The 16,872-nt window shown below is 34.4% G+C and overlaps 2 protein-coding genes and 1 long non-coding RNA gene across 3 annotated transcripts; 2 read left to right on the top strand and 1 right to left on the bottom strand.

Moving 5' to 3' along the window:
* Positions 1-236: 236 nt before the first annotated feature.
* On the top strand, positions 237-4,410 carry LOC126842606 (GPI mannosyltransferase 4). Its single transcript, XM_050579648.1, has 6 exons — positions 237-533; positions 1,845-2,064; positions 2,274-2,439; positions 2,505-3,028; positions 3,101-3,505; positions 3,839-4,410. The coding sequence occupies exons 1-6, from the start codon at positions 422-424 to the stop codon at positions 4,203-4,205; spliced, it is 1,794 nt and encodes a 597-aa protein (XP_050435605.1). The 5' UTR covers positions 237-421; the 3' UTR covers positions 4,206-4,410.
* LOC126842604 (polyamine deacetylase HDAC10-like) lies at positions 4,374-14,011 on the bottom strand. Its single transcript, XM_050579646.1, has 15 exons — positions 13,824-14,011; positions 12,795-12,975; positions 12,329-12,426; positions 11,920-12,093; positions 11,071-11,263; positions 10,920-10,979; positions 10,730-10,819; positions 9,914-10,020; positions 9,627-9,835; positions 9,324-9,454; positions 9,128-9,229; positions 5,178-5,308; positions 4,971-5,115; positions 4,779-4,896; positions 4,374-4,692 (listed from the first exon to the last, which is right to left on the bottom strand). The coding sequence occupies exons 1-15, from the start codon at positions 13,925-13,927 to the stop codon at positions 4,424-4,426; spliced, it is 2,112 nt and encodes a 703-aa protein (XP_050435603.1). The 5' UTR covers positions 13,928-14,011; the 3' UTR covers positions 4,374-4,423.
* Positions 7,132-8,436, top strand: LOC126842607 (uncharacterized). The gene is made up of 3 exons (XR_007686365.1): positions 7,132-7,259; positions 7,359-7,514; positions 8,303-8,436. It is a non-coding gene; the product is annotated as an uncharacterized LOC126842607 (long non-coding RNA).
* Positions 14,012-16,872: the final 2,861 nt, after the last annotated feature.

The following is a 16,872-nucleotide window of genomic DNA, read 5'->3' as shown; positions in this document are numbered from 1 at the left end:
TTCGAGAAAAAAAGAAACGCACTGAACGCACCAAGATGGTGACGGACGCGTCGTCGGCCTCGGTTTTGTCCTTGTGTATCCCCTCTCTTCCGGCCCCGATTTCGTTTGTGCGCATGCGCGGTCCGCCAACGGTTGCTAACCGTTGCGCCGATGGTGGACGCGGGACATGGTGACGGGGTGGTGACTGTCGACTATACCGCATACCGCGGCATACGTTCAAAAGGTTACCGCGTAGCAAACGGTTACCACGATCAATATTCGTGGTACCGCCTTTACACGACAAGCGATATTGTTGTCTTGTAAACAAAACGAACACCGCCTTTAAAAGTTCCTAAAGATCAGAAAGTGTCAAAATGATCTAATTCCAGTAATACGGTGCGAGTTTTACAACGCTTTTTCGTTTCTTCAATTAACCACAACGATGATCGCTATTTATTACGTTCTAGTCGCGTTTCGAATACTGTCTTCCGTATTTTATCAGAATGGATACATACATCCCGACGAGTTCTTTCAGTCTATCGAAATTATCACCGGTAAGAATATTATTGAGAATGTTTAGTTTCTCTGAAAATTCGCGCAACAATTTTTTGTTATGATTTATTTACTCGAAATAAGTTTTTACACGAGAGTTTATACATGTTTAGTAGTTAGCAGTCGGTAAAACGTCCATAGAAAAAAAAGGCGGAACAAATCTACTTTACCGGACACCTTTTTTTTTTATTAAAAGGTTGGATTTTGCATTCTGATTACGAATCTGCAAAAGTTTTGGGCCGCTCGCACTTACTTTGGAAGTTACAGACGTTTGAAGTTCGAAGGTTTTGACTTACGGGCGCGCCCGGCAGGCCCCGTCTCCCGGCAGCCCCCGGGTACTTCGTTAGTTGGTCGCCGCTCTCGACATACCGGCCGTCTATCGACGTTGCGGTCGTACTTTAGCGAACACCTTTTTTTTCGGTTTTTTTATTGCCATATTATAGTGTTTTTTACGCTGATTACGAACCTAAATTTAAAATCCGGCAAACTTCTTTTTTCAGTTAAGTTTTAATTAAATAAACTACTAACGTCTAACTATGCAAAACAACTCCCTACGCCTGCCGGCTCCGGGAGCCGTCTCGAGCCCCTTCGGGGCTCTTCGTTGGAGGGGGGCTGACGCCCCCAAACTCCCAGAGGCAAAAACAGCTCAATTAAAGGGAATAAAAAAACTAACCTGATACTGCTCTGAAAGCGGTTAGTGACCTAACGAGTCCAAACTTAGCCTGCTTAATGTTAGTCATTAGTGGTGGGCACGATGGGTGGGAGACAAGTAGACGAAGGGAACGCGTGACCGACGAACAATGTGTCCAGCGTTCGCGGGTAGACGGGGCCTGCCGGGCGCGCGCGTAAGTCAAAATCTGCAAACTTCAAACGTCTGTAACTTCCAAAGTAAGTGCGAGCGGCCCAAAACTTTTGCAGATTCGTAATAAGCATGCAAAATATTATCGATTTAAAAAAAAAAAAGGTGTCCGGTAAAGTAGATTTATACCAAAAAGGCTACTCAGAAAAAATTGTTTTTCAAGATTCTTTTTCCCTATATTTGTTTATTTGTCCTATAAAGTAATAGAAACAAATACATTTTGTTGTTATTTTTAAGAATGATGTTGTTTTTCAGTCGGCAAAAAGACCTTAAGGTTTTTCATTGTTTTGAGTCGAGAAAATGTTCGTTATATCCCCAAAAGTATTAGTTTTAAGAGATTTATGTAAATCGAATAAAACTTTGGTTGAAACAGACTTAGTGACAAAAAACCCTGTTATTTACCAACAATGTTGTTTTTGTATTTATCAAATGTTTGATGATCTATTGTTCTTAGGTGATTTTTTTGGAGTCGTACACAAACGTCCATGGGAATACCGCGAAGAAAACCCAGTCAGAAGTATAAGTCTATTATATGCAGTATTTGGAGCACCATTGTTTATTTTGAAAATAGTATTTGGAATTTACGAGATTCCATGGACACCTATGACGCTGTTGGGTGTTTTTCGGCTAATCACTTGCTTGTTATCCTTTCTAAGCGATTATGCTCTATACAAGTAAGTATAACACGATGACTTTAATGAATAGAAAAAGCTAAGTGACGTAACTGCATGTACGATAAAAATAGGGTTACAACGAAGTATAAAATTATATGGGTTTTTTTTGTTCGTTGTAAGCCAAACATTTTCATTTGGATATTGTGTAAACTTGTTAACATTAATGATAAGTTTTATTGTCCCCCTAATTTTTTTTTTTTTTTTTACAGAATATGCAAGTTGTGTGGAGTTAAGCCCGACAGATATCTCGTACTACTTTCGAGTTCTTATGTAATCATTGTTTACGGCACGAGGGCTTTTACGAATTCCATAGAATTAGTTTTGCTATCTCTTCTCCTGTGGTTGGTCATTGACAGTATGAAGACTTCAGAAAAGGTATATTGGCATTTGATTTAGATTGGCCGTCACTAAAATGCCTTTTAATTTTTTTTTTATTTCAGTTCTTAGCCGCACAAAACGAAATATTCAAGATGTACGCCGACAAGACGTCGATTCAAGACCAAGTTGAAATGAGCAAAAAATTACGAAAACTACCCTACCATTTGTTTAATCATTGTTTCGAAATTGCCGCTATTCTATCTGTTGGCACGTTCAATCGTCCAACGTTTTTGATATTCGCCATTGCTCCGATTTTCTTTTGGATATCTCGAGGATTCTCTAAGGATATAAAGTATTGCATCACGACGTTCAATCTACGTTTTTTCGTATTGGTACTTTGCGTCGCTCCGATAATGTTGGTGCTGGTGTTGATCGATTCTTACTACTTTGGGCACGTAACACACGACGCTGTGGATTTCGTTTATACGCCTTTGAATTTTATCAAGTACAACTTAGATTCTACCAATTTGGCCGAACACGGTATACATTTTCGATTGACTCACGCCTTTGTCAACATGCCATTACTGTTCAGCGTGTTGGTTCCGCTGTTTGTGCACAATTTAAATTTGAACAAATTCCTCGAAATGTAAGTGTTTTGGTATTTGTTTGTATTACATTGTTTAATTTTATTTATCGCTCAATCTGTTTTTTTTTTCAGCTTCAGGAACGGTCAGTATAATTTGCTACCGAATATTCATCGAGTCGACACTTTGATGGTGGCCAACGTAATCATTCCATTGGCTTTGTTGTCCCTCTTCCCACATCAAGAACCAAGATTTCTTTTACCTCTATTGTTACCAATCGTTTTCACTACTGCGAATTATTTTTCCATCAACAGTATTAAAAACTTGAAACCATTGTTCTTTACTTGGTGTTTGGCAAACGTGTTTGGATTTTTATTTTACGGTCACCTCCACCAAGCCGGCGTTACACCTATGATCTCACAATTGGCCACAGACATTAAACACTCGTCAAATACACTCTTAATCCACAGTCATGTGTACACCGTTCCCGTTGGCTTATTATTAGTTCCTGAACCGGCCAAAAAATTTAGTCGCATTAGGTAAGTAGTTTACAATTAAAAAAACTCATAATAATCTTCGTACATATTTTTTTGGTGTAATGAAAAAAATAAAACAATCGATTCAAATAAAACTGTGTGTTATATAAATTACTAAGGTATTGGTTTTTTTACTAAATAACATTTTATACTGTACTATTGTCTGATATAATCTAATATTAGTCCGAATTCATTGATAAAAAAATATTTGAATAAATTTATCAACTATAATAATAACAAATTGGAAAAAAAATATGCCAGATAATAGTCGACTAAAAAGAAAAAGTCTTAAATTGTGCAAGGTGTTAATTAATGTTTAATTTGTTTAATTTTCAGAGGAGAGCGCCGGGTGTCTGTTCATGATCTTGGTTCTTCGTTAGACGTGCACACAATCGTCCATACAGTAATGAATACTACCGAGCATCTAACCATAATGGGAAATCCCAAACTGAAAATTTACTTGGCGTTAACAGGTGCTCTACATAAAAGTTTTGAAGACTTGTGCGATCGTTCCGATATAAAATTTACAAAGAAGCTGTTTTTTCCTCACGTGTCGGTCGAATCACTTAATTACTACAAGACTTACATCGTCGACTTAATTTTACATGACAACAGGACATATGTCGCTCGCCTTAAATGTCTTTACGAATTGTTTTCTCTTGTGCTTTACGAGATTACACTGCATCGCACAGCCGTAGTGTAAAATTTATTGCAATATTGCGTTTCCTTATTATTTTTTAAGTCAATACTATTAATGTAAGATTACCTAATTTTAAACACAGTCTAGTCATCAAACTCGCTTTATAAGTAACTATATAACTCGCTTAAGTACATGTTTTGTGAAAAATATTCAATTGTATTGTCTTTTTTTTTTTTTAATATACTTAAAAACATTTTATTAAGCTTTACATTTTGATTTTGTTAATTGTGCATAATACATTTCCAGTTTTCTTTACCATTGTTTAATAGAAACTTGATAATTTCTACGGCTTTCCGACCGAGAGGTCTGTCGGTACACAATTTGTCTAGTGGTTTACCGTCCAAGGCTTTGGCGCATTTCATCAAGCATTCCATTCTTGAATTTGAATTCAATTGTCCGCCAACGTATTCCAACAGGACGAGTCGCCCGTCGGCTAACACGCTGAACCAGTTGACTAGATGACTGTACATGACCGGAGTGATATTTATATCTAGAAATTAAATACTATTAACGTTGTTTAAGATAATACAAATGTTGTGTAATTGTTGCAAAACATGATATCATTATTCAACTCGCCTGATTCGTTTGAACCGAAATTCACTGCCATTATGACTAGTTCAGGATTGTATTCGTACGCAATCGGTAATATTACGTAGTGCACTAAAGCGGTCAGTTCCGTTTCGTTGATTATTTCCTACAGACAATAATAATCGCAAGTGAATATAAAAATGTACAATTGTTTATTTGTTTTTACCGAAAATTACATACTTTCGGCCATCCGATTTTCACATCGTGTTTGCTTATGGAAATAGAGTTTGCACTCGACGACTTGTGCACGGTAACGTGTAACGGTGCGTTCGAATCGTTACGAGTCCTCCGAAATTGGTTATCGTTCCATTCGACAATCATAATTCTAAAGTATGGCCAACGTAAACTGGTGAAATATTTAATTAATCCACATTAATTATACATTACCTTTTTGTATTGTATTTTTTACCGACCCATTTGGCACCGATGGCCGATATACTTATCGGTAAACTTGTGTCCGTATGTATTGGAACGAATATCGCCGACCTCACATCGCACTGGTACATTGTGTCTAAAGTCTAAACAAAATAACAATGTTTTTTTTTCTAATTAAACGACCTCATTATTGTTTGATGGGAAAGGAAAGCGCCAAATTGTATGCCAATAAAAAATATGAGAAGAGAAGTGTCTACACCGAACCGATTTGAAAAACAATTTGTTTTCGTTGTAAAGTTTAAGATCTTCTGTATGAGGGCTAAAAGGCGGATTTTGTATTTTTGTGTTTAAAACTATAAAAGTCTTATGACTATAGACAATCTTAATATTTTTTCTCCTTAAAATGGGCACATGTAAACTTGACTGTAGCACATAAATCATTTTTTTTTCTAAGTTTTATAAAAATGAGATAATTTTTAGAACAGGAACGCACTTCAGATTAATTTTGCAAAATGCGTTTTTCTTATTTTAATTTTTTTTTTTTTGTTGATATTGTGGTAGAATATTGGCCTAGTATGCATACCGAAACATACTGTAATAAGAAAACATAATTTTATTTTACTAGAAAAAGGGCCTAATAAGTGCTATTTTATAAAGCAAAGTACAACCAAGATTAAACAATTTTTACAAAGTAAAATGTTGTACGGTTCTCAAAGTTAATATTGGTTTCTATATGACACTTTTAGTTTTGTTTTTTTAAGCATTTTAGTATAATATTGTGCTTGGTATTGAATACAAATGTTACATTTCATACACAGAACAAGTGTTTTTTTTTTTTATTAAATAAATATAAGCTTCCAATTTTAAAAGTTTTGATTAGAACAGAGGCCCAATTTTACAAATTTTAAAAAATTCCCTAGGCTAATTAAAATAAAAAATTAATATTTTATAAATTTAATCAACCCATTAAATGGTAATAGATTAGGCAAAATTATATAGTTTTCGTTATAAAAATAAAAAAAATACCTAGACAAATAGTTTTTTGTGTTAAACTTATATTTAAAAGGACACCATTTTTTTTTTATTGGCTGATATTTCCTAAAAAAAACTATTTTTATAATAGAACAATTTTTTTTTTTTGTAAAAGGCATTAAAGGAGTTGAAGGGAGGATTTTACAAATTCTCAAATCAGCATCAGATTAAGACTTCTAATATGTGTAGTTCAAGATCTATAAAATGTGGTGTATTTATCTAATTTATGTCTAAATAAATGGAACTATGACGGTCGTTCATTTTGAGCGAGTTGAACTTCATATACAATTATTAGAATAAAAAGAATCACAAATTCTATTTCATCAAATTTAAATGGGCACAACTTAATTTGTGTTTTATTAAAACAAAATATATTACAAAATCTAGATCTTGTTTGGTTTTGTACAGTCAATTTTAAAATGTATTATTTTATTAATGAGTTTGCTACATGAGATATATCTATTAGTTGATTTTCTGCCGGATTTTTAAAAATGTATTTGAGCATATCATTACATATTATTATTATGGTATAAGTAATATGCATTGGTGTGGTCTATGGCATTTTTGAGTTTGACATCATGGGATTAGAAGACATTTTATAAGTGGCCTTGGTAAAAGTGTGTTTAATAATTATACAAATCAAATTTTGATATAGTTCAGTATAGAAAGTATTGCAAGTTAGTAGTTTTGGTTAGGTTAATATATTATTAGTTTATATAGAATTAAATGCACAAGTCTCAATACAAACATATTGTTAAGCATTTGGCGTTATTATTTTTCCAAAATAAATACATTGTGTTTGTGTTGTTAATTATTGTAAATTATCACTTGTTGTCGACCATTAAAAGTGGGTACCTGTGTAATATTTTAAGTAGCTCGTTTTTAAGTCCTTGAACTTTGAATGGAAAATGTGGCGCCACTTGATCGGGTGATGGTAAAGAAACCACGCCATATAGATTGCTTTATCTGGCAATTCGAATACTACAATTTTTGTAGGTATAAATAGGCGTGCAGCATTTCAGTGCAAGTATAACAAGTTATTTTGTGCAAATCTGTACTTTGGTAAGTGCCAACAGCGTTATTTACTTTGCTATACGTTTGATACTTAATCGTTTCAATAGTATTGGGTACCTAATAGTAAAACTGATTTCGTTGTTTCAGTATATTTTCCTTCTACAAGTTCTCCAAGAACCAACTCAGAAACCAAAAATGGGCGCAGAAAAAGTATCAATGAACATCGTTGTCGTCGGACAAGTGCAATCCGCCAAAGCCATCAAGACTGTCGCCAAGACCAGCCCAGCTGTCAACCAGGCCATGGTAAGTTGTTTTGGTTAAGTGAAATTTGCAAAATTTCAAATATAATATTATGTAAATCTCATATTCTTATAGTTGTTGTATAAATAGCGGTATAATATGTAATCAAAATAATAATATGTTCTTATTTGAGACTCGAGCATTCTATATAAACTAATAATATATTACACTAACCAAAACTACTAACTTGCAATACTTTCTATACTAATTCAAATGTCTTTTGTTGCACAACACAGAAAAAATACTTAGTTGGACCAACTAAAATAATTATGGTTAATACATTTCTAGCTGATATAACTGTATACATTCTTCGGTCAGCTAAATGTTTAATTAAAGAAACTATTAATTTAGTTATAGTCGTAGCACTTACAGTTTATTAGTTTTTTTTTTCATAAACAAAATTTGATTTGTATAATTATTATTAAGCACACTTTTACCAAGACTACTTGTAAAATATCTTTACATTTTCAAAGAGTTTTTATTGATTTCTAAATAACTACTTTTTTTTTACAATATAATATCGTCTTTGTCTCTAATTAATATGAAAAATAGTTCTGCACAACTATTAATTAAATATAAATAGGTATGTTTACAATGATTTTTTTAAAACTTTATTTAAGTACTGAAAAATAAAATGTAAATTTATAATATATGACAACAGTGCCTATACCTAAAATAGCATTGCCAATATTTGGAAATTCGAAAATTTAGTTTTATACTAGAAATATATTAAAAAAAAAAAAAACAAATATTTATTTTAGTGTTAAACTAATAATTGTTTTATTTTTCAGAATTGTTAATGAAACAATTCCATGATGCCAAACTCAAAAATGCCATAGACCACACAATGCATATTACTTATACCATAATAATAATAATATGTATTGATATGCTCAAATAAATTTTCAAAAATCCGCCGTTAAAATGTGTTTATTTTTTTTTATAAATTTAATTCATTTTTTTTTAGTACCTTTCAAGAATTATAAATGTTGTTTAATATTAAACATCATTATTCATTATTGCACAAACCAAGTTTTTCTAGAAAACTGTTGTCCATTTACAATTATTGCAACAAATAAATATCAATGTTTGCATGTTTTAAATCTATCAAATAGGTATTCAAAAAAAAAAAAAAATTATGATGAACGCAATTTGTGTGATTTTCCCATTTATTATTGTTGTCTCATAAAATATATTATTGCATTCAAAAAGAATATGCGCTTAAGAAAAGGTATAATATTGGTGACTTTTATGTTATTTTTATTTTTATTATCATTTTATTTTAATGAATAATATAATGAATTTACTAACTTGTTACAAAAGTAGGTGCATAATAGTGTTCAAGCCAACAACAAAAAAATAGATAGCTTATGCATTTGTTTCAGTGGACTACAGCGACAAGCACCGTATTCCTTTGTAGGTATAATTAGTACTTAATTAATAGGTAATAAGTTTTAGCAGTTTTTTTTTTTTTAATATACTCAGAATAACTCTAATAATTTTGTAAAGTCAGAGCTAAATTCACTTGGCCTTTAAGCCCTTCCGGTGGCCCTTAAGGGTGAATCTGATTTACAAAAAGTGGTTAAATTTTCGAGTTATATTATCGTGTTGCATACTTTAAACAGACCACCGATAACGCCTCGGTAATTTTCCAATGTTTCTAGTCGGTCGTCGGTTTCTTTGATCGCATCGAGCTCTTCGTTCGAAGCCAAATTCGCCTGTACCAATAATTGTATTCGTATAGGATTAAAAACAATTAGAAGCTAGGTGTAGTGCTCGAACGATTACTGTTGATTATTCAGGCGGACTAACATTTTCTATAACGTAGCAGTCGGCCACCTGCTTTGTCAGACAACTGTAAGTACGGTTTGCGCTTGTCCGATTTTGATTTTCCACCGAAACACACACGGCCAACCGCGTTGACGGTGCACAAAGTCTGGTTTCTGAAAAATAATGCTGGGGTTTCAGACGGCTGTAGGTCGTGAAGTATTGGACCTACAGCGCTCTGGTTGCAGTCGTTCAAAACTCGACAGCCCGCCCCCTTTTATTCAAGCCCTACCAGAGCGCTGTAGGTCCGATACTTTACCACCCCAGCATTCTTTTTGGGACACTCACCCTCGATCAAATTCGTTAGGACTCTATCGAAAAGCGCGGTGTCGATTGGCGGGTACATATTTCTGGTGGCAAACAAGTCGGGTTTGACTTCTTTGTAAGTATAACGTAAGTCGACCGAACTTCTGCCACGATCCGTGAAAGGGCTTTGGTCGAAACACTTCCAATGGGCTCGATGAGCGTACACCGCGTCGCCTATAGTCTCCATGACGCTAAAAAAGTGTACTAAAATGATGATTTTTCTCACATAGACATTATTGTACGACCTTCCCCCCCCCCACCCCATATACCTTTTACACGGACTCCGTGTCAACTTCAAAACGGGACAAGCATCTCCCAACAGAGCTCTTAACGTCAAAGCTGCGCTTTCTGCCAGACTTTTGTAATAATATCCTCCCTGTAGGGACAGTAAAAAAAAACCATTTATACTGTACACTGTTTTGGTTTTTCTTTGATAAAAAAAAAAAAATGTTTGACTACAGATTTTTGAGGAAATCGTATAATATGTTATAGCCCCATTCTAGATCTACTTTTGGTCTAATGGAAGTCAATGACATTTTAGTCAAATAAAGTATACCTTCCGGGTACGATTCAGCATCTTGACAGCTGCTACACGAAGAAATCGGTTCGGTGGGCTTAAAATATACAGACACGAAAATATATAAAAATAAAAACACATCGTTATGTAAATACAATACCTTGTCAGCTATCGCATAAAAGCTAAAAAAAATATTATAAAATGTGTTGTTAGAAAAAAAAACAGTTTTCAATAAAAAGTGCCAATCAGTTACTGTTGAAATGTAATGAAATTATACTAATTATTATGTTTTTTAGTTTCGATGCGGACTGAGGTGTTGTTTTTATTATATTTTTTTTTTTTGTATCTGGACCAACCACTCGCTATAGATCGGATAGGTTTACCTGAAATTGGACTGAAGGTAGTAGACCTAGAACGGGGCAAGACATATTTAAACCCTTTAAGCGATTTAAATCAAGACCGGTCGGTATTTTTCACTAGGAGATTTATCGGTTGTCGCCAATATTCAGAGTTTTGAGTACATACCCCAGACAGTACCCATTGCCCTCTCCACATCATAATATATTACCTCTAGTATAGCGACGACTTTTCCACCAGCAAGTGCCTTCAGGTTTTCCATCATGTGAGCGTAACACACGGGCGTTACCGACATTTGTCCCTGTGTGCGAACAACGTCTTGTGTTATACTTATGTCTCACCAGAGAACGGCACTGCGCAGTACCGTTCTCCGGTGGGACAGAGAGAATAGACCGGCTCACTTTGGGATCTCCGATGGCCGAATCGTAACCGCTGGAAACTATTACCAATTCGGGAGCAAACTGAAAAAAATAAATTTAAAAAAAAACAACAGAACTTGACGAGTACCTCTAAGCACTACTATACGGATTAAAACAATTATTCCTCAAGCACCTCGTAGGCTACGGGCATGAGCAGGTAGTGTACGACGGCCATGTAATCTTCGTTTGCCATTCCTATTCGGTTCAGAGGCACGTTGATGTTATATCCTCTGCCGTTTCCGGCACCCGTGTGATCGCTATCGCTCTCTCTTAGGTTGGGCCAGAATTGTCCGCGTTCGTATCGGTGAATGGAAAAGTACATCACTCTAAACACAACGGTTAATATTATACAGGGTGTGCCAGAGACATCTAGCGGCGGTCATTCGAAACTTGACAGCCCCCCTCTTTTATTCGAGCCCTACCAGAGCGCTGTAGGTCCTATATACTTCACAGCCTACAGCCGTTTGAAACCCCACCATTCTTTTTGAGACACCCTGTATATTATAGTTGTTATGTTTTTTATATTATAAAATTTCAAATGTTTATAAAGTCAAACACGTAGGAAACTTATTAATAAAGTTTTGTATTTATAATTTTAATATTATACTTGATATTTTTACCTTTTTAAAACGAATTTAAATATATTTTATACTTTTCAATAATTCTACATTGGAATATTACTGTTATTTTCAATGTATTAAGTTTCAAAGTGTTTATTATTTTGATTCGATTACATCAAACTAGTAGGTACATTAAAAACAAACAAGTCAATTATAAACAGTGTCATGATTGGTAGAAAAGGTATAAATTATAAGGTGTATAAGATTTGTTGTCTATTTTTATACGGTTTTTGTTTTTAAATAAAAATAATACCTACTACATTATTTCTCTTACAAAACTTGTTTCGGCAAAACGTTCAATGTTATTTCACAAGTCTAACATCTATTCTAAGATTTTGATTGGGACTAAACCGCGTACCTACCTGTGATCGTTGTAGAACTTCTGTTGTGTACCTTGGCCGTGGTGAACATCCCAGTCGACTATGAGGATTTTCTGGATAGGCGTTTTGTCCAGCACATACTGGGCGGCCACCGCCACGTTGTTGAAAAAACAATAGCCGCAATATTCGGATTGCATGGCGTGGTGACCGGGAGGTCTAGATTTTAGAAATATATTTTTTAACAAAAAATCAAAAAATTCGACAAACATCAATTATCATTGGCAGGGTGTCTCGTAAAGCATGCTGGGGTTTCAAACGGCTGTAGGTTGTGAAGTATTGGACCTACAGCGCTCTCTAGTGGCAGTCATTCGAAACTCGACAACTCTCTCTTTCGTTCAAGCCAACCCCAGCATTCTTTTTGAGACACCCTGTAGTTATTTTTTATTTTTACCGCACTATGGCCATCCCGTTCTGCACTTTTCCTTCCACCACCGATTTGACCAATTCGATTGAACTGCCTGCCGCCATAAGCGATTGTCTGTAGGTCGACTTGAGGCAAAATTAAAACACTTAAATATAATATCTTATTATATTTGTGACACGTTAATTCACTTTCGAGTTGTATCTGCCTAATTTTAATGAAATAATACACAAACACAGACCGTCTTGAATAATGCTTGTGGTTGCTAATAGATTGCGCTCATGTTATCATTGGCCTTGTATTCAATATTAAACATTTACAAGATACGTTCTTACCTGATAGCGAAAGAGGCAAAAGACAAATATCGTATTGGTATTAACCACTTTTACTGAGTTATATTTTTTTCTGTGTTCTGGTGAAAGTTTGACAAACATTTTTGACTATTGCTAGAAATCCTACTCTAGTGTATTTTCTCAAAAAAAAAAAAATTTCATACCTGGTGTAGATAAATTGAATCGTACTCGGACGAGAGTTGTTCTAAATCTTGTTCGCTGTAGTTTTCGGTTTCTTTAAGTCGGTCTATGTGTTTGGCCGTGTGTACGCACAGCAATTCTTCCCTTGTCGCCGGACGCGTTTCTATCCTCACACATCTCTCTATCAGTCCCAGCGAATTGCATCTGAAAAGAAAATAACACTCAATACATATCTAATAGGTGCAACGGACAATCCATAGGAGATGTGCTAACAAAATTAGTATAACACTAATCCGGCGTACCCAAAAATGGGGGGGGGAGGGAGAATTCGGGTCCGAACCCCTCACACACAATTGGCAAAAATCAAACTAATTGTTATAGAACAAAAGTAGATCAAAAATCTAAAAAAAATACCATTCAATTTTATAAACAATACCTACTAGTTTCCAAAAATTATGTGTACTTGGATCATTAAAAATTGTATGTATGTTAGTTTTGGCCGTTTATTGGATAATTTCTTATATATTTCTATACTTGTATTCTATTTTGTATGTACTCCATTATTATGCCTTTACTGTATTGTGTTCTGTATTAATTCCTATTTATTATGTTTTTTTTTCACACTTAAGTTCTGTATACATATTTTTATTAGTACGCCATTGTATTTGAATACATATATATGTTTTGTATTCATATAGGTAAACCGTGTCCTATAAAGGCAACTCAAAACGTGAGCAGTTTGATGTGTTTAAAAAAAAAAAAAAGTTGTTTGTACATAAAAAAAAAAATGCATGCAATATGTTTAAGCTACTAATTTCTGTATATAATATAGTCTAGTTTGTTATCTGTACACGGTGACTGATTGTGACTATAACCCAGTCAATATTCTAGTAGAAGACAGTGGATTTTTTAAAATAATTTTTTTTATACTTTTATATAGTCAATATGGTTTTTACTCGATTTTAGTATATTTTTTTTCAAAAACATAACCCCATCCTTACATGTTATTATTATTTTTTTAAATTAAGAATGTTTTGCCGAATATTTCCTACCGGTCTACGATTGATGTGTACCGAAGTGGGTTCTCCGAATAGTTTTCGTCCCAAAGACATTTGTGGCCGATGAAGGCACCGTGGTCGTACACAATTCCGGTCATGTTGCCAATAGCGTTGCCTTACAAAACAGCTATGATATTCCAAGTTAGCTATTTGTACTGTATTTGTTGTGTTATAGACACCGACTGAAGACGGCCTACACTACACACGGAAGTAAGTAAGTGTTTGTGCGGCGTTCGATAACGTTTCTCTGATAAAGTTTATCTTAAAATTATTGGCCCAATTATTGCACGAACCGAATAAACTGTATTATTATAACCCAACGGTTCACTTAATATATCAGCTGTATTGCACATGTTTGCCTACCTATATTATAAAATATAGGTACTTTATACTGTACAATGATGAACGGAAAGCGCTATTTATTATTAAGAGGTAATATCTGACAGAAATTATTGATCCGGTGAAAAAATATTATACGGTTTTCTAGTAATAAAATAAGCCTACTAAACGGTAGTTTGATCCAAAAACTACATCAGATCTTTATGAGAGTTGTAATTAAATGTGTACTAATTTTTAGTATACTACAAGCAACTATGATCGACTGATTTTACCTATATGGCCATTTAGTTGAGTTCTCGAATGGGATTAATTGATCAATTTGCAAAGAAAACATATTAAAAGGGAAAACTGCATGTTTCTGTTCTAGCTCGGTGCACATAGAAAAACAAAAGTGTTTAGTTACATTTCAGTTTTCAAGATTATGTATATTAATACCGTTCCACGTGTGTTCTAGAAATTAAATTACAAACCAATTAGTAATTACACGCTCGTTGAATAGTCAAAATTAAAACTATTAAAACGTTAATTTGCACTATAAAACGCACTTAAAAAGAAAATTAGGTAATACTCGAAGATCCGAATCGACTTTTACTTTTTCATTTTTAAAATATTTTTCTATTTTTTCGGTTTTCAACGTGTAGTTATTAGATTAGCAATAAGAATTCTTTTTAGGCGGTTAGTTTATTTATCTCTCACAGCATCTTTGTCAGCGATTTCAGGTATTTTTTTTTCCATTTAAACATAGTTTTCTAATTCCAAAATCACGGCTTACTGGGTGGTTTTAGAGGTGAAAACCCTATTATAATAGTTGTAGTTGAGAACTTTATCTATATTTAATTGGAAACCAATTTTTCATAGTTGGTTTGGGCATGGAACAATATGGAAATTAAAATGTAAGTTTTAAAATCTTATTCCAACAACACATAATTGAAATTCTCATCTTTCAAACAGTTTATAATTTATATCTATGCGTGCATTGTAGACTTCAAACCATTAGAAATACAAAAGTGCTAATTTGAACCCCAATCTGGCTTTTGTGTAGCAAGTCTAGACCTTTTTGGTAGGTAAATCACTTTTTAAGTTGTATAGTATGTAAATATGCTGATTTCAACTATACGGTACGTTTGTTATAGTCTCAATCTTAAAATTGAACAAACAATACACACTATGGCTACTTAGGTATTCTGAAATTTAGATAATCTGTATATTTTTGTAATGTGTCCACATGTCAAACGGCTTTTGTTTTCTTTATAGCTTTATAAGTGTTCGCGATTCGACTCTATAAGTACATCACTACCGAGAACACAGAATAACATCTTAATATTCTGACTAGGCGGTTCAAATTTTATTCATGACCACACAAAACTGTTTTTAGTCTCTTAAGTTCGACTAAAGGATCCCAGCTGTCACCTACCAGTGGTAGCTAAATGTATTGCTTTAGTCTTTTTCTCTACTTGCATGTTATTTATGTGGATTCCTCTATCATTTAGATCATAGCTCCTTAAAATCTTGTATTTTGTTTTATTGGTCTTGTGGTTTAAACCATATTGATTACAAACATTATCAATTCTATCCAGAAGAATGTGTAAACTCTCTTGAATATATCTGAAATAAGCACATGTATCACCAGCATTTCAAATATATATATTAATGAGAAACCCTCCATTAATCTTAACGTCATCCTCTGCACGTCGAAAGGCATTCTGGAACATTCCCTTTGAGTATCAATAACTATTTGTGGGCGCAAAATGCATCCTTGTGAGCTGTTGTCCTGGTCCTATCTGACCCCTCGGTCAATCCGTTTCTGAATCCAAACCTAGTTTTTTCAATGCAGCTTTTTAAGAAGATTTAAAAGTTGCAACGGAAATCCGGGCTATTCTTAGACTATCTTAGCTAATTAAATATTGTTTACACGGCCATCTTATGTGGTCAACACCGCGCGCACGAGGGACATTGCTTGGTATCGTGTCAGAATGGTATTCTATTTTGTGCGGTGGTCGTGATCGTTGCCACCACATCTCATGATCGTTGTTGCCTTTGTCTTATATTATTATTTAATATCGATACTGTGTAGAATTATAATAATATGTATGTTTATCGTTGTTTCTTAAGTATTATTATATATATTTAATCCGATGCTATCGACAAACACGGTAGGTACACACACGCTCAGCAGCGCTGCGGTTAGATAGGTGGTACACGGTGTATTTTTCGAGGTGACAACAATAATAATTGAATCCCGACGACCACACGCATTGTTCTGTATTTTATTAACGAGCTGGAACGAACAGTAGCGCTAACAGGAGACTATATGATAATAACCAACCTACACGGCTACACACAGCTGGCAAGGGAAGGCGGGGAGACTGAGCCGGGACAGTGTTTAGAGTCATTTGGAAATGCAAATTTCACACAATACCGCCACGACCGTGTGTGTCTCCGATGGAAATCGGCTCTAGGGGACGTGCTAAACTCTACTGCGAAGACGATACGGACCGATTGCATAACGATAATATTATGATGTATCGTTTCGCAGCACGTGTGTACAATCCATATTATTATTGTTAAGAACCGAAGGGTCGACACCACGGGGCCAGCCATCGTCTCTAGTCTAGGAAGCACGGGCAGGTCCAGCTTTAGTAGATTATTTTATTGTACAAAAAGAAGGAATAATTCCAGAAGAATGGCTTCGATCAGATTACAG

Source organism: Adelges cooleyi, unplaced genomic scaffold, assembly GCF_023614345.1.
Source record: "Adelges cooleyi isolate 19-005CV unplaced genomic scaffold, UGA_ACOO_1.1 ACOO_flye_CR_arks_rails_tigmint_CR_PRNA_55, whole genome shotgun sequence".
Lineage (NCBI taxonomy): Eukaryota > Metazoa > Arthropoda > Insecta > Hemiptera > Adelgidae > Adelges > Adelges cooleyi.
This window is presented reverse-complemented; position numbering and strand designations above follow the sequence as displayed.

Bases quoted from the DNA above. Each gene is read 5' to 3' on its own strand.
- LOC126842606 (XM_050579648.1), top strand. From the start codon at position 422: ATGATCGCTATTTATTACGTTCTAGTCGCGTTTCGAATACTGTCTTCC. The intron at 3,029-3,100 runs GTAAGTGTTTTG...TTTTTTTTTCAG, and splicing joins TTGAACAAATTCCTCGAAAT to CTTCAGGAACGGTCAGTATA. The intron at 3,506-3,838 runs GTAAGTAGTTTA...TTTAATTTTCAG, and splicing joins AAAAAATTTAGTCGCATTAG to AGGAGAGCGCCGGGTGTCTG.
- LOC126842604 (XM_050579646.1), bottom strand. From the start codon at position 13,927: ATGACCGGAATTGTGTACGACCACGGTGCCTTCATCGGCCACAAATGT. The intron at 12,094-12,328 runs GTAAAAATAAAA...TCTAAAATCTAG, and splicing joins AACGGGATGGCCATAGTGCG to ACCTCCCGGTCACCACGCCA. The intron at 5,116-5,177 runs GTAATGTATAAT...GCCATACTTTAG, and splicing joins AAAAAATACAATACAAAAAG to AATTATGATTGTCGAATGGA.